Source organism: Epinephelus moara, chromosome 16, assembly GCF_006386435.1.
Source record: "Epinephelus moara isolate mb chromosome 16, YSFRI_EMoa_1.0, whole genome shotgun sequence".
Classification (NCBI taxonomy): Eukaryota; Metazoa; Chordata; class Actinopteri; order Perciformes; family Serranidae; genus Epinephelus; species Epinephelus moara.
The window spans coordinates 24,929,478-24,957,445 of NC_065521.1; the positions used below are offsets into that span (position 1 = coordinate 24,929,478).

Below are 27,968 nucleotides of genomic sequence, written 5' to 3' on the forward strand. Positions count from 1 at the left end.
TGCAATCTGAGATCCATCAAATTACTGCTGATGATTTATTTTCTCCAAGATGGATTCTGAAAATGTATTTTGAGGTGTAGTCTGCTTTATCTCCAATAATTAAATAAAGGTGTAGGCCAGCTGAATCGCTTTAGGCCTAATTAATATGCAAATTGTCAAACATTAAAAAATATTACAACCATGTCCTGAAATATTATATTTACACAAGAAAAGCTGAGGATATATTGGATGTTTGCATATTTAAACTACATTGCATACACAGTATTGTATTGGGCCCTCCTATGTCAAACTGGCAAGTCATTGTCTTGTCTATATAGTTATACATCCATGGTTTTCTTTGACATCTTTATAGTTTTTATGCTAATGTAGAATAAATACTGGGGTGAAAATAAAAAATAAGCAAATGTGAAATAAATGAATACTTGTTTTTAGAATTGTGATTGCTTTGTTCTCGCGTTTTTACTTACTGATGTATTTACTGACCTTTTTTAAATTATATATATTTTAGATTTTATAAATAAAAAAACATACAGGCTACTATATTAGTATGGTTTTTATAGCGTATATAAAAAATATTTATCTACATGTTTCTGTAACTTTGCTGCCACACAAACGTTCCGCAACGTTTTTTTTTTCTTGAACGCTACTCCACATTTGACTGTCGACAACTTTATTGTTCCTCGGTAGCAGACAGCGACGAACAACCGTCTGACGCTACTGCCTTTGAAATGGCGTTGATGTAGTTCAATACGCCGTTATTTGTAGTTATTGTGCTGGTTTGGGTCGCTTCAGATTTAAGTTTTCTGGTCCAGTGTAAATTTTTGGACTCAGACTCCATAATTTGGGCATTACGGAGTTGATAAACAAAAATGTGGTGAAGCAAATTGTTTATAATTTACGTTGCATAATAAGGCCGCAGCTACCCCCGATCTTGCGTAGGGATTACAACGGCTTTCGAATGCTTGGCCTGCCGCAGCTAGATTTCGGTGAGTTGCTAGCGTTAAATATCAATTAACGTAGCGGACGACGTTTCTTTGTTTAGCTCAAATGAATTAACCGTGTTTGGTGCATGTAGTGTTTCTCTCAAGTTTAAAGGCTAAATTAACTGCACAAACTATTTTCTTGTGGAAGTTTAAGTTACCATATTCGCAAATGCTTAGCTTTCGGTTAGCTACATCTGGAGCTAATGCGGCTAACGGCTGCTTACTTGCTAAACACGTTAGTGCTTTGACAGCAATACAACATTCAAGGGGCATGTTTACAAACAGTGAGCTAACGTTAGGACCTGCCAGTCGGCTAACATTACTGTTAACAGCTAGTTAGCAGCAGCAAAATGTTTCAATTTAAAAAAAATCTACAAATGAAAGACGACAACTTTGCCGTGCCAATTATGTAGTAACGTTATATGAAGTGGTTGATACTCGTAAGATCAATGTTATGCTACTGAAACGACCAGTTTCGCTGCCCAGCTAACGTTAGTTGACTGGGCTGCAGTAGTAGCTATTGTACGTTAACTAGCAGTAGTTTTTTTACGTTAGTCGTTTACGGTGTGGAGTGTTAAAGTATTATGAAGGATTATTGTCGTGTGTTATGACAAGCTATTACAATGTTTTTTCTGTCTTCTATATTTCAACAGGTTTCCAAGTGAATCCCGGTGGACATGTGTATCAGTGAAAACAATCTGGAAGCGAACTTACAGTCAACAATAACATTACCCTTACTACATAATTATTAATAGAGCATTTAGTTTGTTAAATAGTCCCTTCCACCTGAGTTAGAGTTTGACATCTGAACACACATTCACTATGGCATCGGTGCCGGTGTACTGCTTGTGTCGCCTGCCTTATGATGTGACACGCTTCATGATCGAGTGTGACATATGTCAAGACTGGTTTCATGGAAGGTACGTCATTTTCAGATTAAACTCTGTGGTGATCATATTGTTGTCTGTGTGCAATGAGATTTAGTTATTAAGTTGTGTGATTTATGGTGTGTTGTCTTAGTTGCATGATTCCTGTGGGTATACTCTGTATGCAACCCTCCACAGCACAGTCAGCTATTATTCCTGTGCATTCTTGGTCTGATATAAGTATGTTTTCTGTGTAGCTGTGTTGGAGTAGAGGAGGACAAAGCAGCTGAGATTGACCTGTATCATTGCCCCAACTGTCAGGTCACCCATGGGCCATCAGTCAGTAAGTTACCATCTCTTGAGTGTACCTTTTATGATCTAATTGGTTTACTTTTACATAATGATGCACTTGCTTATCTTGTTTCTCTGTTTCTCCTTTTCTCAGTGCGCAAACGCCGTGGCGGCAATAAGCAGACAGATGGTGGTGCTGCTGGAGCTAGAGAGCCAGGTCGGCCTGTTAAGACAGGCAGCCCACAGTTTGTTAGGGAGCTACGGAGCCGCACCTTCCCAGGGTAAGTCTCCTGCAAAGGCAGAAGCTAAATATAAATCTAGTTTTTCGATTAAATGACGTACATAAGCTACTTTTTATTGTATTGTTATTGTAATAGATCGTATTTATGTTGATGTAGTGTAGATATTATTGTGCTTACTTCATGTATGGTGTGCAATATATATATATATATATATATATATATATATATATATATATGTGTGTGNGTAATAGATCGTATTTATGTTGATGTAGTGTAGATATTATTGTGCTTACTTCATGTATGGTGTGCAATATATATATATATATATATATATATATATGTGTGTGTGTGTTTTTTACTATGCGTTGACAGTTTCTGCTCCTGTATTGGTTGGGACATAATTGTAAAGCATTCTGTTTGGAATATTTTCTCTCTGTGAGCACAGTCAACATTTTTTTTTGGTCGTCGTCTGTGTTTCTATGACAGTGCGGATGAAGTCTTGCTAAAGCCGTCTGGGGCCCAGCTGACAGTCGAGTTTCTGGAAGAGCATTCATTCAGTGTTCCTGTCATGGTACTGAGGCGGGATGGACTCGGCATGACCCTTCCTCCAGCATCATTCAGCGTCAGCGACGTAGAGCACTACATTGGTAAAATTGTTGTGCATAATTTAAATGCAAAGATCTGTACTGATTTATGTAAAGACTTTTAGGCTCTTATTTATCATGGACATAATATATATTGTTTTCTCAAACTTATTTGTTCTAATTGCAGGCGCAGAAAAGGAGATTGATGTGATTGATGTGTCTCGCCAATGTGACCTGAAGATGCGGTTGGGAGACTTTGTTGAATACTACAACAGCCCCAACAGAGACAGAGTGCTCAACGTCATCAGTCTGGAGTTTTCTGAGACCAGGTACACAAAGATAATCTCTTTGCTGACAGTTCAGCTCGTCCGTTTAATGCATTGTCTTGTAACTTGAGTTTAATAATACTTCTCTTTCAAATTAAGTTGTGTTGTTACAGATGTGATGTTTTGAATGAAGACTTAACATTAGTTTTGACTTGTTTTAGGCTGTCGAACTTGGTGGAGACTCCTAAGATTGTGAGGAAACTGTCATGGGTGGAAAACCTCTGGCCTGAAGAGTCTGTATTTGAGCGCCCCAATGTGCAGAAGTACTGCCTAATGGGAGTGAAGGACAGCTACACAGATTTCCACATTGACTTTGGAGGTACCTCAGTATGGTACCACGTCCTGAGGGTGAGAAGAAAAACAATTGCAGTCAAGTTTAGGAAGTTTTAGTCACACTGACCACAAAATTTTCTCTTAAAAAAAAGAATTGGTGTTATATAAATAGCTTCTCTCTGTCTGTTTAGGGAGAGAAAATCTTCTACCTGATTTCCCCCACTGCAGCCAACTTGGCACTTTTTGAGCGTTGGAATTCCTCATCTAACCAGAATGAGATGTTCTTCGGAGACCAAGTTGATATGTGTTATAAGTGCTCTGTCAAACAAGGAAACACCTTGTTCATACCAACAGGTGAGCTGCAATGCTTCTGTTTGCTTTGTTAGTTCAAATGGTTTCAGCAGAGTTTATGACAAATGAGTCAAATGAGTCTGAATCAAATACTGTTTACACTTATGTCACATGTTTGTCTTCCAGGGTGGATCCATGCTGTGCTGACTCCAGTGGATTGCCTGGCCTTTGGGGGAAACTTCTTGCATAGTCTCAACATTGACATGCAGCTGCGGTTAGTTTCCTCAGGACTGTTTTCCATTCCAAGTCCATGTAATCTTACTGTTGCCCTTCTTGACTGCAGTGTTCTTTTAATGGTCTTGACATTTAAACAACATTTGTGAACCTGACTTTCCCATTGTTCTATAAAAGCAAGACAAACAGAGGATGGTGAGAAATGAAAGTGAAACTAAATTTTATTTGCAAGTTGTTTCAATATAGTAACATACCAAAAGCAGAAAATTAACCAGAAAAAAAGAACAAAACATTTGGCAGATCCTTTTTGTGTTGCAAACAGTTACTTTTCTGGTGTCATATCCCACAGCCCCTCTCACATCATACTGATCTGTTGTGGTTTGCCTAATATTCATGACAGTCCAGACAAACTTAAACATCAATGTGCTAAGGGAACATTTAGCCCTGAATCACTGTAGTTTCTCTCTTGTAGTTTGTAAGGCTGTTCCGGTCACATCTCTGCAGAGGAAATCTGCAAGTTTGTGGTAATAAACACTAGGGGTGTAACGGTACACAAAAATCACGGTTCGGTACGTACCTCGGTACACAAGTCATGGTTCGTTTTTTTTTCGGTACAGTAATGAAAAAAATAGACATATCTTTTACTTATTGGTAACCTTATTAAAACATACCACCACAGCAGTTAACTCTTTTTACACAATTTTTGAATGAAACAAATATATATAAAATCCTGCTTTTCCACATTGTTTGAATGAAAATAGAAATATAAAAGTGAAAAATAAAATCCTGCTGTTTTTTTAACACATTTTTTGAATGAAAAATATAAATATACATTTCTGCTTTAACAGTTTTACTCAATTAAAATAAAAAGTATAGTGCAGCTGGTCAGCTTTAAAGCCTGCTCAGATTCAGTTTTACTAGGAACTTACTTAGCTTTCCCACTTTGTTAAAGTGCAGTAAACAAAACATGCTTATATCTAAAGTGCAGCTTAAACAATTTTACTCAACTCCAATGGCGTTGGTTATTTCTTTAGCGCGATGGTCAGGGAAACGCTCTTTCTTTTTAAACGACGACGATATCGTAGTTTGCACCAGATTGCTTTTTCTAGTCGTGCCGGTTAACGTTCAAACTCGGGTGGTGTCGCTTTAGATGCGTTAGCATGTTAGACGTGTTTCCAAGTACATACCCGACCGCTGTTCTGCAGTGTCGGCACACTGCTTTTGTCTTGTCAACTTGTTTATTTCCATCTTCGTATTTTACCCTGAAACCAAAGTGTTCCCAAACGGAGGACTTAAGGTTTGCGGGTGGGTCTTCAGGTTCGTCAGGCTCACTTGCCATGTTGTCAAAATGCGAGAATGCGCTGCACAAAGTGAAAGCGGAGATTTACGGTCAGACTCAGTCCGTCACTCAATTATGTCCGTTGGGGAACTAGATATTTTAAATGGTTTGGCTCGCAAAAACGGAATTAAAATAAAACAAAATAAAATAAAATAATATCCTGCGCCCAATAATTCGGTACAGGGTCGTGCCGAACCGAAAGTCGCACACTGAACGGTTCGACACAAATACATGTACCGTTACGGCCCTAATAACCACTAATGTCTGACTTTTCCTATGTGCTGTGTTGTCATTTCTAGGGCATATGAAATAGAGAAGAGATTAAGCACAGCAGAGATGTTCAGCTTTCCCAACTTTGAGACAGTGTGCTGGTATGTTGGAAAGCACCTTCTTGATACCTTCAGAGGTGAGGCAGTTCAATTAAGTTCCAAATATTTATGTTATGTCTACTACTTGAGTGGCCTGTGCTTGTTGTGTGTCATCTTGATATTATTAACCGTTTGCTACTCTGTCTCGCAGGTTTGAGAGAAAACCGCAGACATCCTGCCACTTACCTGGTTCATGGAGCGAAGGCCTTGAATAACGCCTTCCGCACCTGGACCCGTAAAGAGGTCAGCAAAATCTTATCTTACATTTACCTTTTTGTATATCATTCTTTCATCTCTTGCCTCTTGTTTCATTACTTCCATCCATAAGTAATAGTGACATTGGCATGCTGGAATTTGTTTCATATTGCACCAGACTGCTGGAGCAGAGGCACAACAGCAAAATTATTATTACATAAAAATCATATTTTTATGTAATAATAACATATACGATTAGATTTGAAAAAGGGATAATGCAGAGGACATTTTTCATCTTAAAAGGTTATGTTCAGTTGCACCACTGAAGGAATACGTCACCTCCTGAATTGCTGATGTTACATTGAATTTGTAAAGAAAACATTTTTCTCAAATGCCTCCACTGAATAAGGAATCCAAAAATAGAGAAAATTCTTGATGAATCGAAGTCATAGGGGACCATGTTTAACAACATCAAAACATCTGTTTTCAAATGCTCACACAACTTGTGCGGTATAAACCAGGTCTCATATATCCAGTTGTATGCTCAGTACTTCCCAAACAGAAAGCCTTTTCTGACAGGTAAGTGAACTACAAGTGAAACTTATCTATGCTGTCTTCAAAGCCAGACTCCACTGTCAAAAACAGTAATTTTACCTCGCTTAACATAGTGTGACTTTGGTGTTTATAAGGATTAGTTTGGATAAATCAAAGTCACACAATAAGACAAACTGCCAATCAAGGCAGCAGTAGATCAGCAGCTCCTGTTTTCACGGGAAAATACCTGGAAATGCTGCTTAATCATTTCTGGAAGAAATTAAGAAGATCATTGCCACTCTCATATTTGTCCGTTAACTGTGAAGTTACAGCTTTCAGCTGATTATGTTAACTTAGCACAGAGACTTCCTTTGAGGAGCTCTTAAGCTCACTAATGTGTTTGTTTGTTTATTTAGTATAAATAAATGACAGCGGGTCATGTGTCTGACTGTTTCCTGGCTCTGAGCGGTTTCCATGCAACCAGCAGAGACTCCAGGAAGTTACTGGTCACACCCAAGAAATAATCTGGCATATAACCCTCCATAAAATGGCCAATTTTATTTTACACACTCAAGGTATATTGTGTTCAGTAGTGAGCTTTAGAGATGCTGGTAGGAGGATTGTGTTACCATTTCACAGAGCCAGGCTAGTTATTTCCCTGTTTTCAGTTTTTGTGCTAAGCTAACCAGCTGCTGGCTATAGCTTCAAATGTCAAACTGTTTCTTTTACATTTTGAATGTATACACAGAAATGCAGCATTAAAATGTCTTATTATGTACATCCAGTTAACTTTATAAGCTATTATGTGAGATGATTGATAGTTGTCTCCCTGCACTCAGGCTTTAGCAGACCATGAAGTGGAGATTCCAGAAACCATCAATACTCAGACGCTAGTGAAGGACCTGGCCAAGGAGATTCGTCTGGTTGAGGTAGGTAGCAGAATCAGAAAGTTTATGCATGTTTTTATCTTTATTTTATTTTTTAATGTGTGTATTGAAATGCTGCTCTGTTTTGATAGGATATCTTCCAGCAAAACATTGGCCGCACTGGACCTCAATATCCTGGTTCACCACTCTCTAAAGCTCCCCTGACCACCTCTCAGAATTCAGGACGCCCCCCTGGAAAAAAGAAAGGCCCCAAGCCCAAGGAGGTGCTCGGGGGTCTTGGGCCCCCAGGAACCAAGAAGAAGAGTCAGAAGGGGCTACTGAAAGCAGAAGCAGGAGAACTTGACCTCATTGAGATCCACACCAAACACACACTCAAAAAATTTCAACCTGGCAAGTCCAAAAACAAGAACAAGGTATGGCGTTTGCAGACACTCGCTTATACAGCATTTCATCTGTGTCTGAATGTTTCATCCTCATATTTACTTGCAATTCTTCTCTGTCTTTCAGTTGGAGTTGCCTTTAGAGGAGTTTGAAGGGAAGCTAAATAAAAGCAAACTGAAACTTGTGCTGACCAATGGAAAAATCCAAGGGTAAGCTTTGCAGCCATTTGTTGTGTTCCTATTGCTTTTGTGATCTTATGGTCTTATCAAAGGTTTTGGCTCTTACCTGTTGATCCTCTGATTTTAGGAAGAAGGACGGCAGCAGTAATGGTGCAGGAAGTGCAGGAAAGTTCAAACATCTTGCTGCGGAAGGATCCAGTCTGTCTGACTTTGAGTCCGAGGATGAGCTGCAGATTGATGAGACCCCTCCTCCCCGCCGCAAGCCGGCAGGAGCTAGCAAGAAAAAGAAACTAAGCGGTGAGAATTTGACTTTAAACAAGAGCATTATGAATGCTCAAATGAATGTTGTAGCTTTTGTGCGGACCAACATTTCTTTAGTTCCTTTACCTGCCAATGAAGTCTCTGAGAGAGCAGTATAGCTATTTGAAGGGATAGTGCACCCAAAAATGAAAATTCACCCATTATCTACTCACCCATATGCCGATGGAGGCTCAGGTGAAGTTTTAGAGTCCTCACAACACTTGCGGAGATCCAAGGGGAGAGGGGGTAGCAACACAACTCCACCTAATGGAGGCTTACGGCGCCCCAGATTCAAATGTCGAAAAACACATAATTGAAACCACAAAATATCTCCATACTACTCGTCCGTAGTGATCCAAGTGTCCTGAAGCCCCGACATAAAAAGTTGTTTGGAACATCATCATTTGTTGTTTTTGGACATTTGAATCTGGGGCGCCGTAAGCCTCCATTAGGTGGAGTTGTGTTGCTGCCCCCTCTCCCCTGGGATCTCTGCAAGTGATGTGAGGACTCTAAAACTTCACCTGAGCCTCCATCGGCATATGGGTGAGTAGATGATGGGTGAATTTTCATTTTTGGGTGCACTATCCCTTTAAACACTTGGATAGTTGACTAAGTGTAGAACCTTATACACTACTACTAGTACTACTACTAATAATAATATTAATAATAATTAATGCTTTTTGTCAGCACTTTTCAAGACAAAGTTACAAAGTGCTTGACGTAGTTAAAATTGGAATAAAAAACATTTCCAGGCTGCAATAAAATCAAATCAGACAGCTAACACGTTAGAAGTAGAAATAAAATACCCCAAAGTAATAAAAAAAAGAATAGAATGCAGTATTGTTAAATTAATAAGACATGTTGGAAATAAAATTATTTACTTTCATTAATAATAATAATAATAATAATAATAATAGTAATAATAATAATAATGATACGATTTTTTTGTGATTGAAAAGTTGTTGCTGTTTCTGATCTCAGGGACCCTGACCACAAAAGCCTGGTCACCTTTAGTTTTTAGCTGGGACTTTTTAGCCAGCAGAGCCTTGCCCGAGGATCTGAGACTGCACTCTGGCTCGTAGAGGAGCAGCAGTTCAGCAGTGTAACTGGGAGCTGAATCAAAAAGTGCTTTAAATGTAATCAGTCAAGTCCTAAAATCAATTCTAACACTCGCTGGTTACCAGTGAAGGGAGTCTTAAATAATAATAATCTTGTTTTCTAGTGCTTGTTAAAAGCTGAACATCTGCATTTGTACCAGCTGAGGGCATGAGATGTTTTTGTTTGGGCTTAACCCTAAATTCAGTGAATTAGAATAACTGAGATGAGACGAAAGCATGCATTACTTTCTTGGAGAAAAGACCAGATTTTTGAAATGCTCCTCAGCTAATAAAAACATGATTAAACGACCCTTACAACCTCCTTAGATGAAAGGTCACAGTCAGATATTACACCCAAGTTTCTGGCAGCAGGTTCAACATTTGTAGACAGGGTGCCAAGATGTTATTCTATAATAGGAATCAACTTTGGGAGACGCAGATAATTATTTATGTGTTTTCATTTAGCTGGAGAAGGTTCTGGACATCCAGCATTTATTTCTGACAGACAACATAATAATTACTGACTATTGCCTACTTCACTGGTTTTTAATGGGACATAAATTTGCATGTCATCTACATAACAAAGCTACTGAATATTGTATTTATGTATATTCCATGGTGGTAGCATGTATAAACAGAACATCAAGTTATATAGTTAAGTAGTATGGTTTCAAAGCAGTCTTGCTATTATAACCTCACTGTGTTAAATTGTCCCATCAGGTCTTCCCAGGAAGCTGCCGAGAGCCAAACCCTGCTCCGACCCCAATCGCATCAGGGAGCCAGGAGAGGTAGACTTTGACATTGAGGTGAGATCATTATTATGAGACCGACACACCAGTCAGATTTTCTGTAGCCAGTTCTGAATGCCATCTTTGATCTGTTAGTAAGAAGTATTTGTCAGTAAACTAGTCAGTCTCAAAGATGAAAAAATAATGCACTCTTAACACTGACTGCATTATGGTTTGAGTTTTTTTTGCTTTTTATACCAAACATACAAGGTTCTTCTTCCAAGTTTAGCATCTAGCTGATAATAGCTCATCACAAATGACGTTGTTTACATTGTAGTGGCTCACTTAAATTCACTTTATTTCCCCTCCAGTTGAATCAGATCAAATCAATTGCTTTATCTCGCTAATTTTCCCTACAGTGATAAATACTGTTTCCATTTTGATCAGGCTGGTTCACAGCATATCACAATTTGCAAGCTTGCTGCATAATATAAACAACCAGTCACGGCTGAGATCCCGCATTTTCCATCAGAACTTTATTGTGATAGCACTGGTTAAGTAGCATGTTTGTGCATGTGGCTCCAGGAGGATTACACCACAGATGAAGAGGCACTAGCTGCTCATGGGGTGAAGGGTGGAGCAGGGGGCATCCTGGACTTACTGAAGGCCAGCAAGCAAGTGGCAGGCTTGGACTCTGCAGCACTCAGGTTAGATTTCTTTGATCACATGTGATCCTTTTATTTTATTTATTTAGCACTCATATTTAGGAAGAGTTTGTGATGGTGTTTTAGAATTAATTTATTTAAATTGGTATATTTCATTTGAGTTTTATGATGTTTTAGGCTATGCAGACTTCCTGAGCTCTGGATAAGAGTGACTAGAGCAACACGTTAGAACACAAGTGGGAATAAATGTCTCACTGTGTTGTTGCAAGAATCCAATAACCTTTGAAACTTGCATAGTTCACATATTTGCAACGGCTCTGACTGTACGCTATGTTTAGGAGGTTATTTTTGAGATGACGATTGATTACTCAACTCTCTCCCCCTCTCAGCGAGGAAGCCCCAGCCTCTCCCAGTACTCGGGATGCCATACAGGGTATGCTGTCCATGGCCAACCCCCCCTCCTCGTCCTCATCTTCCTCCTCTTCATCTCCTCTATCCATTTCTGGAGGCCTGACAGAGGGATTAGGGGTGGTCAAGGAAAAGGGTGGCAAGGCGGTATGGGTGACCGGAGGAGTCAAAAAGACGAGAAGCCCCGAGAAGAAACCTGTCATCCAGCGGCCTGGGAAACGGCCAATTAAACGACCAGCCCGTCATCTTAGTGACGAGGACAGTCCAGATGAGCAAGAGACTCTGGGAACCTGTTTTAAAGATTCAGACTATGGTGAGTAAAACACTCAGTGACTTACACCTGCTGCTGTACAAAGCTTTCATTGATCAAGCCAATGTTTAACTAATGTTATGAAATTTTTGTTTAAGTTTACCCGTCCTTAGAGTCTGATGAGGAGGATCATGCTAACAAGGCCAAGATGAAGCGGAAGAAAAACTGGGATGACACACCTTGGAGCCCAAAAGGTGCTTGGCTTAAACATAATAGCACGACAGATTAGATTTGCCTTTCAGCTCTTTAATGGTTGATCTCTTAATGATTTATTTTCATTTATAGCCAGGGTGATGCCCACACTTCCCAAACAGGATCGACCAGCCAGGGAAGGGGCTCGAGTTGCATCTGTAGAAACTGGTCTTGCAGCAGCTGCTGCCAAGCTGGCACAACAAGTGAGTCGGGAAACAAAGCGTATTGATCTGTGAAGTATGTGCCCATTGAATAATGTGTGGTAGAAGCATCTTTCAATAAAAGAAAATTACCCTTGTTTCTTTTTTTGCTTATGAACCAGGAGCAGCAAAAGCCTGCCAAGAGGAAGTACACCAAAAAGCAGCGTCCTCCTGCTCCTGTAGCCCCTCCTCCTCCTGTTCAGACTGAGCCAGCTCCACCCTCACCACCACCTGCCCCAGAGTCTGCAGGAGACTTCAGCCCAGACAGGAGGATGGATTACTACTCTGCTAGTCTGTTGGATCATGAATACACGGCAGGACCAGGACCTTTTGGCCCTGGAGGGCCTAGAGGCAGCGGAGCCATGGCCCCTGGCGTATTCCTCACTTCACGCCGACCTTCACTTTCTCCGCAGAACAGCAGCTCTCACTCTGGTACATCCCCTGCAGGTGTAGCCAGCCAAGGCACAACAGGAGTCGGTCAAGGTATGCATAAACATTAATTATTGACAGCATAATAGCATATCTCTGTGTAGCATATTTTCTAATATATTTTCCCCTTCTACTTTAATATAGGGAAACGTCCAAAGAAAGGACTTGCAACTGCAAAACAGAGACTTGGAAAAATTCTGAAAATCCACCGTAACGGCAAACTTCTCTTGTGAGAGCTGTCGGATATGTGGCTAAAAGACTTTTAAGTGGGAATGAAGAAAAAGCTTTTTGTGAAAGTAGGTCTGAAGGAAATAGAGATAGCGATCTATATTTTGTACTCCAGATAAATTTGTTTATGGTTTTCACCTGTTATTGAACCTCACTATCTCTTGTCCTACACCAATTACTCTGCCCAGCAATTGCAGCCTGTTGTGGCACTCCATTTGTCCATATCGGCATAAAGGCATTTTCAGAGGCACATCTGTGACTTTTTACAAATTGCAAGTAACTCTGAATGATTACAAAACATTTGCATTGGCAATGGGAAGTTGTGACATATTTCAAAATGACAGGTGGACACTGATTTAAGTAGCTAGATTAACTAGCGTAATAATTTGAGAAAACCCAATAGTTTATGGTTTTTTAGGCTATTTTTAGTGGCTTTATTAATGCAAAGACATTCTGCTGTCCATAATGATTTTTAAAAAGGGAAAGAAAAACACATTTTCTAGTTAGGTAAAATGTAATGTCTGTATAGCCCTCACACACACACAGTCATGCAGTTGTAGTCTTGTATTTAGTCTTTTTACCTCATAAACACATTCTTGTGTGGCATGATGATTACAGGATACCACTCGTTACACACAGTAAACAGTTTTGTAAAAATCCAGTGTATGCACATGGTCAGCACTCAGAGCGCCACATGTTTTCATTCTTTTTGAGGAATTTGTCACTGATGTTTATACTGTAGCTCGACACGTAAAGTAAAAAGTGCTCAACTGATGCCAAGAGTAACATCATACAGTTCTATTTATTCTCATCATATTTATTTAACAAGGCAGCATTTTGTCATCTCTTAGCCTGTTTTAACGTGTTATGTTTTCACCACCTCGTCCTCTTGGTCCCCACTTTAATTATTTTCAACCACTTAATACCTGTACAAAAATGGTGTCCATTGCTTTGTTAGAATTTTCTTTTTTACAGTTTATGTTGTCATTGTAAATATTTGTAATATTTTGTAATTTATATAACTACATTGGAAGAGCAGAAAAATATAATGACATGAAGAGATTAGTTTCCTGCAAGTTGTTAACCTTTTGAGCCCAAAGTTTCGGCAGCATTCTCGGGCCAGATCTAGAGACGTGCTTTCTTTCCACAGAATGTACTAGTTATCAAAATGTCGGCAGACGTGTAGATTTAATTGTGTGAAAACATTGTGAAGGTGCAGGACATGAATTGACATGTAAATATATGTTGTAATTTAAGTTCTTTTATAGTTCAAAAACTTTTAAATCTTTCTTAACATAACTTGTACATGATACATTGCTGTATTTGGAAAATATCTGAAATAGTTCATTTTTTTATATTTGTACGCAGTAATTGTCATGCTTAGTTTGTCATGTTGTCTTGTCAGTGTAATAGTGGAAATGTTCTGAAAAAAAATGCCCTTGTTTAATTTCATCAATTTAGTTTTATATTAATTATTGTTGATATTCACTCTTGTGTTGGTGTGTACTGTGTGTTTTAAACATGATGTGTTTAATTACGACCTGGAACAGATAAAGTATACCTTGGGCAAAATTTCTTTTTTTCATTGAATTTATTATGGGACCACCAAATCACCAAAATTGTGATTTGTGGTCCAAATGAATGGTTTCTGTTTACTGTGGTCTACTGGAGAACTCTGTTTTTCATCGTAGTCACTGAGGTGGGATTTAGGCATTAATGGAATATATCAGAAAGTTCTCAAGACACAAGTAATTTTGTGTTGTATTAAACACATCAACACTGATTTTTTTTTTTAAATGAACGTACATTTTAATGTCAAGACATATTTCATTTTAATGATCAGTGGTGACTACAGTTTTTCTCAGGGTTTTTTGTTGTACGAATTATTGTACAATGATTTTCACATCTTAACATTATTTCCATTGCTCAACTTTCCCCGTCCAAATACATTTGTTATTAAAAAATGTCCAGTCTTTATTTCCAAATTGTCAGTGAGTTTGAATACACTTTCATATTAAACTGAATTAAAATATATTTTTCATAAGAACTCTGGAGAACTCTGCTGTGTGCTTTCGTGTGCACATCTAGTAAAAAGGTTGAGGCTGGAAATACCAGTTAGTGAGGCTGGGTGCCCTCTTTGAGACGAAGACGCACCAGCATCGTTATTGTACAACAGCTACAAGGGAGTGCCCTGGGTAAACGCAGCAGCAGGTATTCTCGCGAGATCCAAACTGCCCTACCACTCGCTAGTGCAAGATGGAGAAGCAAATGTAACACGCATTCGAGGTAAGCAGAAAGACTTATTCCTCAGTATTGACATGGGGTTTAGCTAACTGCTGGCAGACATTTCTCTTCTTTAACATCTACCGTCGATGATTCACACCCGTCACTGCGACCTGAGACCACAAAACTAGTGTCTTTTTAAGGGTGAAGTACGGATCCTCTGCTATGTAAACCGCCATTTTTAATTTAGCCATGATCCCACTGATAGAGCATTGTGCGGAGCTCCCGCTGCTAGCTAGTTAGCTCGCGCGAAACCCGCAAACATACATGCCACACACACATACACACACTCATGTTCGCTGTGTGTGGGTATGTGCGCCTCTGTACAACTACGAGTCAAAGAGGTATCCTCGGTCAGTGACTCCTCTGTTTCCTCGGCAATGATGATACAAATACCCGGTGAGAGTTAAAATGTGTGTCAGACTGCAGATTTGACTTTTCGTAATCTGCTAACGTTAGCCGTTAAAGCTGAATCGAAGCCGAAGTAACTAACGTTAGCATAAACTGCTAGTGAACCCAGCTAACGTCACCTAACTAACTAGCTTTTAACTTTGCTAACGTTAGCGCCACGACACCACCATTAATGTTGCTACTAACTGCGTAACGTTAGGTAGCTAACGTTACCCCAGTAATATTGGTAAACAGTGTGAGGTGATTTCACACGGCTACAACTAACCTCGCTAACTTGGGAGTGATAAACGAGTTAAGGAGTGTAGCAAAGTCCTAGCTTTCATTTCAACCTTGATGGGGACACATAATAAGCTGGAGGTCTGGGGGTCCAAACACTTCATTTCCTGCGTTCTGGTGAAGGTTTATGCACCAGTTTATAGCGGAAATGTTTAATTATGTACAAGAAAAATCAGGTGACAATTCAAAATATGAAAATATAATGCGCTAAAGCTCTCAGACGTTCTGTATTGCATTCAAATATTTATTTTTCTTCCTTGTTTTATGACGTCCCTGCTGTGTCAACACATGTAGGCATGATTTACGTTTTCGTCCTCCTTTGTGTCTGTTGTATGGGGAAGTTACCACTTTAAATGTGCATGTGGCACCTATTCACCTCAGTGATGCATTAATTCATTTTATTTACAAATTCCTGGACTTTAATAGCTCATGTGTGATTCTGCTCTTATTCAAAACTTTATGCACACTCAAAACAAATCCCACACATCTGTGTTCTCTGAGAACACGAGAATAAAGTGTTAATATTGTGAAGAAAAGGTTGTAATATTGCTGTGCATTATGGTATTGCTCTGCTGAAATGGTAGTATCCTCTTCAGGCCGTCTGACAGACACAACCCTGTTCAGGGCTGTCTCTGTATGAGGAGTGTGTGTATATGTGCTCTGCTCTGCCTTTAATCATAAAACGCGATCGTCCCGCATTGAAAAATAAAATTCACTGTCCCCTGCTGAATCAATACTAGACCATGTTTGTCCCTTATTTTCGTGCACAGAACTTATAGAATGTGAATAATGCAAACGTGTTCACTCAAATATTGGTAGAGACAATTCTGTCCTCCCAAAATATTGGTAGGGACATGTTCCTCGTCCATAGGGAAATCTACACTCTTGAAGTCCATTAACATTAATGGTACTACTATCCACAGCTATTAACTTAACATTACAGTGTTTTCAGATGCAGAGGATCTGACCAGTTCCCACCGTCAGTAGCTAATATTAATGTTAGTACTGCGTTGTTGTTTGTGGACGTAATTATTCAGGGAGGTATTGCAAATTTAATTAATTGATGTGGGAAGCATCGCACTCTCAAATAGGCTTCCAACCACTAATACACATCACATTTACATGTCGTTGAAAGTAAGTAACGTTAGTGATGCCTCTCAATGAACACACAACCAAAACAGTGAATCTGTCAGCATCCCCTCTGGTCCTCGTCATCAGTGACCATAGGGATGACATGACAACAAGAGGAGTGGACTTGTTGCAAAGAATGCTGCATACTGTATCGATTAATTTAAAAGACAATGACTGAGTTTAACAATTCATACTAGTCCTTAGCTGGCAGCCTGGCAAACTTAAAATGATCATCAGTACACCTGGAGGTGATTTGTCTGGCAGTATATGAGCATGTAACTCTAATTTGGGGCTCCTCAGCTATTGTATGTCATGCATATGTTGTGATTTTGATAACAACCATTTCAGTTCCAGGCAATTCACTTCAGTGATATTTATATTCTACAATTCAGGATGTTTCAAATGAAACACTGCTTACATACATACATATGTGGGTTATTCATAATGAGTCTTGCAGACTTTTACAATCAGTTTGATTGACCTAACCAAGGCATGTACAGGCATAGCAAAAGCAAGTCTGAGTTGTGATTTTTTTAAGTGTCAGTCGCATAGAAAGCCAAAGAGGTATGATAATGTTTCAGGTTTTAATTTAACATCAGGGAAAAAAAGTGTTGAACAGTATGTAACTGATTACTAGACAGAATATCTTGCAGTTTTATCAGAACTCTGTCCCACATAACACATCTGTTAGCATTATCACAGTATGTCTTTATATAGTTGGGCTGGAAGTTGCTATTAGTATTTATGCTTTTCAACAACTCTGTTACACCTGCCAGTTTAAATGTTTTGCCAATTCCAAGCTGCTTGAATAATCTCTCATATCTGATTGCATTGTTTGTGTGTTTTCAGGTAGTTAGAAGAAACTGCAGGCAAGCCAAGGATGAGAATGGTGGAGCTATTGAACCAAAGCAGTTTCTGGTATGTAGAGCTAACTTATTTACTACACTGACTACACTGGTAAATCTGAATAACTTTTTTTCAGCAAATTACCTTAAGCTCTTCATATTCCTTTTAAAGTGAAGGGTTGTGTAGCATCTTACATGGACAATTCACCCTAAACAATGTTAACATATTTCCTCTTCTCTGTGGTCTTCATCTATCCATCCAGATAGTATTAGCATGATTTACTGTAATTTGCATTTGTCAGCTGTAGTTCACACAAGTACAACTGAGCTCAGTGGCAAAAGGATTTTGCTGCTCATAGCACCAGAAAATTACTTTTGGAAAAACTCACCAACTCCTAGAGGCTGACCAGTGCGAGACTTTTGAATGTTATACTTGATATGGGAGAGTAACCAGGAGAAGATCAGACAACCTTTTTTTTGTAACAGAAACACTACTGTTATTCCAGAAATCCGTTTGATATTAAAGAGATGAGACCAAATACAGTAAATAATGAGAATTTATATTTCGATAAAACTGAGTTGAAAATAAGTAATTTTAAATAAGAGAAATATTTTAAGTGTGAAATAAGAAAAATATGTATTGAAATGCATACAAAGCATTTATGCAGTGGGATTTAGATTTCTAATCTGCCAATATAATATCAATATTTGTGATAAGTCAATATCAGCTGATATTAAAGACTTGTTTTTTAAAAACAAGACAAGCATTTCTCAGTATATCCCAGAGATGTTGAACATGTAAATAGAATTGATGGAAATAATAGGGGAAAAAATTAAATATTGCCAAAATAAGTATTAGTTGTAAAAAAAAATATCATGTAAAGGTGGCATATAAGTTAAGACTAAATCTGCTAAAAGAAAACTGGAATTTTTTTTTTTAATAAATTATGATGTTTAGGGACAGATCAGCCTCAAACTGATGTGTTGACAGAGGAAACATTCTTTAAATCCATTTTTCTTAGTGCTATTCAGTTTCATCGATTGGATAAAGATGATCTATTTGACATAGTTTCTTTTCTATTATAATTGAGAGAACAGCTTGTGTTTTTTAGTGGCTTCAATAAACCATATGTTAAACTGCACTGTTCTGTAAATTGTGTCTGAGATTTGATGGAATTTACAGGTGTAATAATCATGCTTATAGTTTACTAATTATTAAACTTTTTACCATCATAAATATCAACTAATACTAATATTTGTTTTTGCAATAAAAACACCACACACTTTGTATGCGTATTTGATTCTATATTTTAGAGGCAAAAGGAGTGATCTGGTCCACTAAGTAAAATAGCTTCAATTTTAACATGTAAACCCCTCAAAACAGGCGGCTTTCAATATTGTTCATGTGTTTTGTATGGATTTATGAAGCTGGAATAAGGAGAATGAATCAAGCACTTAACATCTGTTTTTGAGTGGCAATATTGCTCTGGTACATATGTTGTTAATGTGGCTAACATAAAAAAGAAAAAAAATAGCCCACATAATGAACTAACTGAAGAAACATTGATCAGTGCCATCATTAGTAAGCTTTAATCAGCTGGCATAAAAAGGAGAATGCTGAATACCTCTTTCCTTGTTACCTGATTAAGTCATAATTCTGCTTCAGTTTTAGTAAATATGCTCTTATAATATGAGCTTTACTTTGTATGCATGTGTCAAATACTGCAGCTGTGTTGATGCATTGTCAATACTTCAGTTTTTTTGATTCACTGTTCACAATCTGTGGCATGTTCAGTACTTGTGATGTGCATGTGAAAATGCATTCCCCATGGTGAGGCTGACAGTTATGCGCCTGATAGATTTTGATGAAAACCATTATGCAGGCATATGTATTCATAGTCGATATTATAGTGTTTTTGGTCGTTTGCTGCGGATGCTGTCAGTTGGACACCTGTGTTGATCTTAGATGTTAAGGACCGCATGAAATATTAAGGTGATGTGTTTCACGGAGGGCCAGTTGCCCTATATTAACATGCACTGCATCGATAAACAGTGGCTACTGATTCCCTGCCGTAACGTTATTCACTTTTTGCACACTACCCAGAGTCATGATGACTGTGCCAACAGCTAGTGCCTCTGTGCTATGGAAACAAGCGCGGATACTCTGAAAAATACCCCAACGGATGGATGAGCACACTTCTCTATCGAGTCGATAGCCGGTAGTCAATTTGCCTGAACGAAAACTGAAAACAGAACTCGCAGTGTCACGTTAGACCCGTCCGACAATGATTCAGCGAGTTATTATGCGTTTCTGCTTGCTATTCAACTAACGGTAGCTAGCCGACTAGCTAGCGCGTGCTACGACTGTCTAGCCGAGGAACCAGGGTAAGAGCCTTAACAAAGTAACGTTACCTGGTTCAACGTACTTGACACACACCCATCTTACTGTCGCTGGTCACCAACTGGTGTTTACGGTTTCGTTTTTACTTAGAGCGGGGATGGTGCAGGAGTGGGGAGTGCGGTCTTCTTTTGCGGCCTGCACAGCCCCGACCTAAATTAGTCAAGAGTCAGGTCAGGACAGCATGGTGAATTTGAGAGATCTGGATTGACAGCTGTGGCACAAACGGCTAAAGCCGCTTGATTTTTGGTTAGCTACATTTATGTGTTTGCCATTGATTACGCACATGATTTGTTTGTGACTTGGATGACTTTTATATTGTCTGGTGGTATCCAAATGCTTTGAAGTGTTTCAAAAGAGGATCGTTTGCTAACGTTAACATTACCGGTAGCTCACAGTTAGCTGGTTAGGGGCTAACATCAACTCCGTAGCAAACGTTACCGATCTATTTCTTTGGTACGGTGAGCTTCCCAACGTCTCTTGTTTCGTCAGACGTGTTGCTAGCCAGTCACCCAGCAAACCAGTGTCGTTTGTGACTAGTAACTGCGGTCCAACATGTATGTAGTGACTTGTTAACAATAGGTAAATAACGTTATGCTGTTAGCGAGGGTGACGTTAGCTTGTTAGCTAGGTAGCTATAACTTAACCTGTCAGCGTCAAGTCTCTTGAGTTGATGAAGGGAAAGCACACAGTCAGGTAGCGATCTGTTTTATTGATATATCACCTGGGTTTCCAACTACGAGAAAGGTTAGACAGATACTTCAGGCCAATAAATAGGGCCCAGCCTAATTTAATTAACTTTGTGTCGTATGTTGCTAGTTAGCCTCAAGCTAATGCTCTGTCTGAGTCTGCTTTGTGATGATCAGATCTTGCTAGATAACCTAAACAAATGTCCTATCGTTATCACAATTTATCTAATGATTATGATCGACCATTTGGGAGCCGCAACAGATTTTTAAAGGAATATACCCATATTCACTGTCCTTGCTAATTATTTGAGTGCTTTGTCAAAATTCAAGATTGATTGTCTTCCTCTATCATCTCTTTATCATCATATTTAGTTAGAATACACTGTTAGGCATCCTGTAATGAATTTGGTGCTATCCAATTAAATTACAGCTTTATCTACACCCTTTTTAGGAACCATCATTTCTCGAGATTAGTCTGCACATTTTTAAAACTGTTTTTTTTTTATTGTGATATGTGGGACACTGTTGCTCGTTTGATTTTTTTTTTTTTTTTTTTTTTTTTTTACCACCATTTTGCAGATAACGTGACTGGAACATGCTGTTAAGTGGGTTTTGCCAAATTATTTTCTGTAAGTACATTTCACATATGTTGTGTACATGCATAAAGATTTAATTCTGGATCTGAATGTTGCATTGGTTTTAGATTATTTAGATGTTATTTTAGAAGTATACATCTATATGTAGTTCAGCATCAAACACATTGAAATTCAGAATCACATGTTCGTTTTTGATGTACGTGGCAATTTTTTAACAGGAGCAACAAATAGAGATTATCGACAATGAAGGTCGACAGAAGCAAGTTAAAGAAAACTCCTACGGAAGCTGTGAGTATGCATAATACTTTGTGTGTCGCCATTCCTAGCCTCAGTAGCGGCTAATTTCTATACAGTTGGGATAACTGAGCTTTACCATCACAAACTGTGACAGGAGCCCATAATGGGGGCACAGCCCACATGGCTTTCTGTTTAACAGGAGGGCTTTGTTAAAGGTGTTCCCGAGTGATATGATGGAGGTTTGAGATTTGCACATACAGCAGTAGATATCTTCATCTGCACATCTTTATCTAACCAGTTAGCTGTGACTGCTTCTTTTACTAATCCTCTTTTCTACATTTGCTTCACTGTAAAAGTCATAGCAGTGGTGACTATTAAGTAGCAGCAGTACATTTTTGCTTTGCATAGCAGTGACAAAACCCTTATACTTATGAGTTTATGTTGAAGGAGGACAGATCCCCAAACTATAAGGCTCCTATCTGTTTCAATGACAGTATGCTTCACCACGACTGCTTTTTGGATGTACTGTATAACAATGTTGAGGCAAATTATTTTAGTGCAGTGACACATCTCAATTTTGAGTGGAGATGGTCATAGTTTTGTCCTGCACATAAGCAGGACAAAAGTACCAATGTTACATGTCAGCGCAGTTGCCCCATTCTGTGAGTTCACAGTAGAAATATAAATTTTAACATTTCAGCATGTCATAGCATCCCTAAAGTGTCTTATACCGTACTATACTATGTTAGTAGAAAAGAAGCATAGGTGGCCTTTGAACTCAGCTTGACTAACCATTTTGTGCACCTTTTGAACCAACAGCCTGCCGACTGCAGGATACTTATAGAGAAGCTCAAAGCATGCAGTGATGAGCAGCTGCTGGTTGAACTGCAGCACATCAAGACCTGGAATATTGGCAAGGTAAGCCCCGGAGAAAAGAGGGAGAAGCACCTCCCTCAGTCTTTTCTTTTGGAACCCTGTCATAACTTTGTATCTGTTATGACTTGCACCCACTGGTCAATGATTGTGAGGAATATTACGGACATAAGCACAAATCCACATTAGCATTTCCTACTCAGCTCAGTGTCCTCTACTGCTCAGTCCCCTCCATTCAGTACACCTGAGTTCAAATTTTTTTGGCTTTCATTTGCCTGTTTTTGTCTTTCTGGTGTCTTACAAAGGAATGAGTATGACTAGTGATTTAATCGCGGCTCATCGGCACCACATGTTAAACATCAGTCTGACTCAGGCTACTGCGCTGTAAATCATTATTTTAAAATTGCAACAAAATCAGCATAAGGTTAATGACAACAGTCATGTTGTGTAATCGACTATTCTGACATTTAAAATGGGAGACTACAGGGTAGGTTAGAGGGGACATAAAAGGTCAAAGGAAATGCTGTTTTAGCATGGATGGAGGGCTGAAACGAAGAGATTGTTTTTATGTTTAACCAATTTAATGAGATTGTTCCCTTGGTCTGCTTGGCCACAAGGGTGCCTTAGTTATTCAGTAAGTAATTTCTATTCCCCTGTTTTTATGAGCGTTTTGAATTTGCACATAATGCCTCTGTTCCACCGGAGAGCCTAAGAAGTAATCATAAAATGGGCAGCTGACAAGAACAGGTATGCTGTTTGTGCCGAGAGTAGCAACGCAAACATTGATACCACCCTGAATATAAACAGATGGAAGTATTTAAACATCTCCTGGATGGTGGTTTTCAGCAGTTTTATTTGTATATTGTTTCCATGTGTCCCAACTGTAAAAACTATTGACTGTAACCACTTCAAGTGTCAAAAACCAAACCAAACAACTATGCCAACTAGGAAGTACAATTTACAGTTCTCATCCATGTCATGAAGAGTCATGACATTCACATCGGTTTCACTGTAGGGGATCTGTCATATGCTTGGTTCAGACTTCATTCCTCTGAAAATACTTCCATGTGTTTTTGAGGAAAATAAAAATCCTGGAATATTTTACCTACTACTACTTCATCGATCACTTTGATTGATCACTGAAGATTATTCTGTTTGTCTTCCTCAGTGTGAGCTGTACCACTGGGTTGATCTGCTGGACCGCTTTGATGGCATTCTTTGCGATGCAGGCCAGACAGTGGAGAACATGTCATGGCTGCTGGTGTGTGACCGTCCCGATAATGGACAACTCAAAGCTCTGCTTCTGGCAGTGCTTAACTTCACAGCCCTGCTCATCGAGTATAGCTTCTCCAGGCACCTGTACAGCTCCATAGAGGTAAGGCTTGAATCCAGCACACTCCTGACCTTGACTCTGCTTTTCTGGACTGCACATATGTCAAATGAGGAAAAAGTAAAGCAGCTCACTAACTTTAACCCTCTTTTATCTGTTACTCCCATCCCTTTTACAGCACTTAACCACCCTGTTAGCGTCATGTGACATGCAGGTGGTCCTGTCTGTGCTGAACCTGCTCTATGTGTTCAGTAAGCGATCCAACTACATCACAAGACTGGGATCTGACAAAAGGACGCCTCTGCTGGCCCGTCTGCAACACCTGGCTGAGGTCTAGTGAATGCCATTGTTTTCCTATTGCCATGATTCCAGCTGTCCCTCAAGAGAAAGAGCTGTATTGTTTAGTCTCTTTGTTCTCTTTTGTAGAGCTGGGGAGGAAAGGAGAATGGCTTTGGTCTGGCTGAGTGCTGCAGGGATCTGCTTATGACGGTAAGAATTTTACAAAGTGATGTTTAATATCTGTCTCTATCAACTACCTACAGCTGTGGGACTATTAGTTTTATGTTTATGAATAAAGGCTGTCAAACAAGACCAATTAACCACTATTTATAAACTATCTTTCCTTACTGTGCTGCCCCCTGGTGGAACTTAAGCAGAAGTACCCTCCCAGTGCCACCACACTGCACTTTGAGTTTTACGCTGAACCGGGCCCTGAGGTCAAAGTAGAGAGGAAGGTAAAAACCACAACATTTTTAATGCAATCATTATGTAATAAAAACGAATCATATTTGTGGAATGTTGTGTTGATGCCTCAACTTCTTTCTAAACCTCTCTAAACTCTTATTCCCCAGCAGACAAGTAGTAACACACTACACTATATTCACATCGAGCAGCTTGACAAGGTACAGTCAGATTTGAATTGTGTCCTTGACAGTTGAGTAAAAACACCTTAGGTTGTTCAACTTACACATGTTCTGTGTCTCTCAGATTTCAGAAAGCCCATCTGAGATCATGGAGTCGCTGACAGTGATGTACAACATCCCTAAAGACAAGCAGACCCTGCTGTTCACACACATTCGTCTGGCCCATGGTTTCTCAAATCACAAGAAGAGGTTGCAGGCGGTGCAGGCCCGACTGCACGCTATCTCAATACTGGGTGAGTAGGAGTCCTCTTCCTAAGATAACTTGACAAAGGGTTTGTTCAAGGCTTTAATTTATGATGTTTTCTGTTTCCTTGCAGTGTATTCAAATGCACTCCAAGAGTCAGCCAACAGTATTCTGTATAACGGCTTGATAGAGGAGCTGGTGGATGTATTACAAATTACAGACAAACAGCTTGTGGTAAGAAAGTAGTCAGTTTCTTCTGCTTAATCACTATGTCATTAAACCATGACACATGACAGATATCATTTGTGACTTGTCAGACTAAGACTATTTTCAGATGATCTTAATGAGTGTATTCACCAGTGTCAATGCAGAAGTATCATCGAGTCACTTTCCGGTTTTTGAAATCCTGTGTTTGATTTTGTTCTTCAGGATATCAAAGCTGCATCTCTGCGCACTTTAACCTCGATTGTCCATCTGGAGCGGACACCCAAGCTTTCCAACATCATCGACTGCACTGGCACTGCCTCCTACCACGGCTTCTTGCCTGTGTTGGTGCGCAACTGTATACAAGCAATGATTGGTGAGACTGCAGCCAAAGATTTTTGTTGAACACCTCAGCGTGTGTTGCACAAGGAAGTGGGCAAATTAAAATGGAAACTTGTTTGCTAACTTTTGATTCCTATTTCCTAGATCCTCTGATGGAACCCTACCCGCACCAGTTTGCCACTGCACTCTTCTCATTCCTCTACCACTTGGCTAGCTATGATGCTGGAGGGGAAGCCCTTGTGTCCTGTGGCATGATGGAAGCTCTCCTGAAGGTATTCTGATTGTACCAATACGTCGTTACCAGTTGTAGTTGTTGTTTAAAAAAAAAAAAAAAAAATTAAGCACATCCCTTTTTATTATCTTTAACTTCATAGGTTATCAAGTTCCTGGGTGATGAACAGGACCAGATCACCTTTGTGACGCGAGCAGTGCGGGTCGTGGACCTCATTACCAACCTTGACATGGCTGCCTTTCAGTCCCACAGCGGCCTTTCCATTTTCATCTGCAGGCTAGAGGTTGGTTTTGCACTTTGCATTTATCTGTTCCTGACACAGCAGCCTCAGCTATAGAGTCACTGAAACTTCTGCCAAACCTTCGGACTCACTCATTATCCTGTCCATCACTCCCTTAATTACTTTGTATATGCAGCATGAGGTGGACCTGTCGAGGAAAGAGTGCCCTTTTGTCATCAAGCCAAAGATCCAGAGGCCTAGCGCAGCTGTTGAGTCTGAGGACATGGACACAGACATGGAGAGTAAGTAGCTATTCCTAAGACTTGAGGAATGTTTTCACCTTCAAAAATTAATATTAAACAAGGCTTAAATTTTAAATTCTACACCATTAGTCAATATTTCCAAGTTATAAAGACTCCCTTGGCTCTCGTGTTCATTTGCCAACGTAATGTATTCTCACAGTGTCAGAAGTTGCCATGGAAAGCAGCCCTGGACCGTCCACATCTTCTGGCTCCAGACCAGAAGCGGACCACCGACCACAGAGCAGTGCTGCTAACACGCCTCGTGCAGGTACACACAGCAAACGCAAACAACAACAAAAAAAAAACACTTGCCACTGTTGTGCTCTATCATCACTATGGCACTCTGTCTCTCTAGGTATGCAGTGTATCCCCCAGAGGGCAGCTCTGTTAAAGTCGATGCTAAATTTCTTAAAGAAAGCCATCCAGGACCCTGCCTTTTCTGATGGTATCCGCCATGGTGAGTCATTAGCATCCTCTTACTTGTTCTATATATTTGAGATCAAGGGTCTTGCACTCATCTTGTTTATACTCGCTTAACAAGTTCTTCAGTAATGCCTCAAGATCTATGTATTTCATTATGCAAATGTTGGATGTTAATATGTGTTTGTACACCTTCTTTTTCTCACAAGTAATGGATGGGTCGTTGCCTACCTCACTCAAGCACATCATCAGTAATGCAGAGTATTATGGCCCTTCACTGTTCCTCTTAGGTGAGTTCACAGTGGTGCTTCAGGAAAGCCCTTCAAGTACTCTCCTGGCTGAGCAAAGTGCTCTCACTTGACTTCAGAGATGCATAGTTGATGTCATATTAAACTGGGTGTCAACTGGAGAAGGGAATTGAATGTAATGAAATTTCGCTGTTTGCTTATTTAATGTTGTGTAAAATTTGTTATTGTTGTTTTGGATTATGATCTAATTTTGTCCCCTCACCCCCCCATGCTCTTGTCTCTGTCTCTCTGTTATGTAGCGACGGAGGTTGTGACGGTGTTTGTGTTCCAGGAGCCATCCCTGCTCTCCTCCCTGCAGGATAATGGTCTCACTGATGTCATGCTGCATGCCCTTCTCATCAAAGATGTGAGTTTCCAGCACTGCTCTTGCATGCTGCGATTATTTGGCTGTCTCCTTTTTTCAATCTCTGGCAGTTAACGACAGTTCAATATTATCCATCTCTTTTTTACTGTCTGTTTCAGCACCTGTACTGAATTGAATACTTGCATTTGTTTCCTAAGTCTTTCAGAGATGGCTGAGAGACTTACTAATATCGTCAGATATAAATTTATAGATATCCTTTGCGTTCAGCTCTTTCAGCTTATTCGCTTTGGATATAAAGGGGTTTCCCTGTGTTTATAGATTAGGGTTCCGACCTGTGAATGTATTCATAAAACTGACATCATTGTAAGCTTTAGACTGAAATAGTTAGTCAAACCATACCTGAACCCCTGCGTGCAGATGCTGAATGAGGAGCAATGTCATCTTAAAAAAACCTAATGTTTCTTCGGCAACTTAAAATGGCTGCATTTACAGTGTTTTAGTATGAAGCTGGTTGATATAATGGATTTAAAATGACATTGCAGTAATGTGAATGCCACATGAGACGTATGATGGAATATAGCCAACTTGCATGAAAAAAATATATTTGATTCATGAAAGCCTCCATGCCTTCATGCTGCCACTGAGTTGCAGTATCCAGTTATGTATGCATATGTATGCTCTGTTGACTTGTTATAAGCAGTGTGTCCATATAGCTTTTTTTTCTGGCAAAAAAAGTACTGGCAGGGCACTGGGGAGTTCTTCATCCCAGCCCTGAGCGCTTTTTTAATGAAGAGCTGGGTATGGGTTTTGTTTCTATGACAACAATATCTTGACACTACCATAACTCTATGTTAGCAGAGGATTGACTACACAGCTATAATCAAGCTTAAAACACATACAGTGAAAAAAGCAAAACACTCACCACCAAAA

General features: G+C 39.5%; 2 protein-coding genes across 17 annotated transcripts in view; both read left to right on the forward strand.

Moving 5' to 3' along the window:
- Positions 1 to 692: 692 nt before the first annotated feature.
- On the forward strand, positions 693 to 14,507 carry phf8 (PHD finger protein 8). Its single transcript, XM_050065544.1, has 22 exons — positions 693 to 986; positions 1,637 to 1,903; positions 2,107 to 2,192; positions 2,295 to 2,421; positions 2,869 to 3,029; positions 3,154 to 3,295; positions 3,454 to 3,640; positions 3,757 to 3,919; positions 4,043 to 4,130; positions 5,729 to 5,835; positions 5,949 to 6,040; positions 7,366 to 7,455; positions 7,545 to 7,826; positions 7,921 to 8,003; positions 8,101 to 8,270; positions 10,091 to 10,176; positions 10,684 to 10,805; positions 11,153 to 11,484; positions 11,580 to 11,675; positions 11,767 to 11,876; positions 11,996 to 12,356; positions 12,447 to 14,507. The coding sequence occupies exons 2-22, from the start codon at positions 1,806 to 1,808 to the stop codon at positions 12,533 to 12,535; spliced, it is 3,072 nt and encodes a 1,023-aa protein (XP_049921501.1). The 5' UTR covers positions 693 to 986; positions 1,637 to 1,805; the 3' UTR covers positions 12,536 to 14,507.
- Positions 14,508 to 14,743: 236 nt separating this feature from the next.
- The window catches only part of huwe1 (HECT, UBA and WWE domain containing E3 ubiquitin protein ligase 1), a 43,354-nt gene continuing 30,129 nt past the window's right edge, over positions 14,744 to 27,968 (forward strand). For 9 of the 16 annotated variants that reach the window (XM_050065530.1, XM_050065521.1, XM_050065536.1 and 6 more), the window contains exons 1-20: positions 14,744 to 14,816; positions 17,481 to 17,549; positions 21,143 to 21,192; positions 21,378 to 21,447; positions 22,216 to 22,314; positions 23,438 to 23,644; positions 23,778 to 23,930; positions 24,026 to 24,088; positions 24,253 to 24,333; positions 24,451 to 24,501; positions 24,587 to 24,755; positions 24,840 to 24,940; positions 25,136 to 25,286; positions 25,397 to 25,524; positions 25,627 to 25,767; positions 25,901 to 26,006; positions 26,167 to 26,274; positions 26,362 to 26,463; positions 26,636 to 26,716; positions 26,974 to 27,080. In XM_050065530.1, the coding sequence (XP_049921487.1) occupies positions 21,403 to 21,447; positions 22,216 to 22,314; positions 23,438 to 23,644; positions 23,778 to 23,930; positions 24,026 to 24,088; positions 24,253 to 24,333; positions 24,451 to 24,501; positions 24,587 to 24,755; positions 24,840 to 24,940; positions 25,136 to 25,286; positions 25,397 to 25,524; positions 25,627 to 25,767; positions 25,901 to 26,006; positions 26,167 to 26,274; positions 26,362 to 26,463; positions 26,636 to 26,716; positions 26,974 to 27,080 (1,893 nt within the window). In that variant the 5' untranslated portion in view covers positions 14,744 to 14,816; positions 17,481 to 17,549; positions 21,143 to 21,192; positions 21,378 to 21,402. Of the gene's footprint in view, positions 14,817 to 15,094; positions 15,213 to 17,480; positions 17,550 to 19,592; positions 19,862 to 19,986; positions 20,124 to 21,142; positions 21,193 to 21,377; positions 21,448 to 22,215; positions 22,315 to 23,437; positions 23,645 to 23,777; positions 23,931 to 24,025; positions 24,089 to 24,252; positions 24,334 to 24,450; positions 24,502 to 24,586; positions 24,756 to 24,839; positions 24,941 to 25,135; positions 25,287 to 25,396; positions 25,525 to 25,626; positions 25,768 to 25,900; positions 26,007 to 26,166; positions 26,275 to 26,361; positions 26,464 to 26,635; positions 26,717 to 26,973; positions 27,081 to 27,968 lie in introns of those variants that run through there. The other 7 variants (XM_050065529.1, XM_050065537.1, XM_050065528.1 and 4 more) reach the window with 6 other exon arrangements.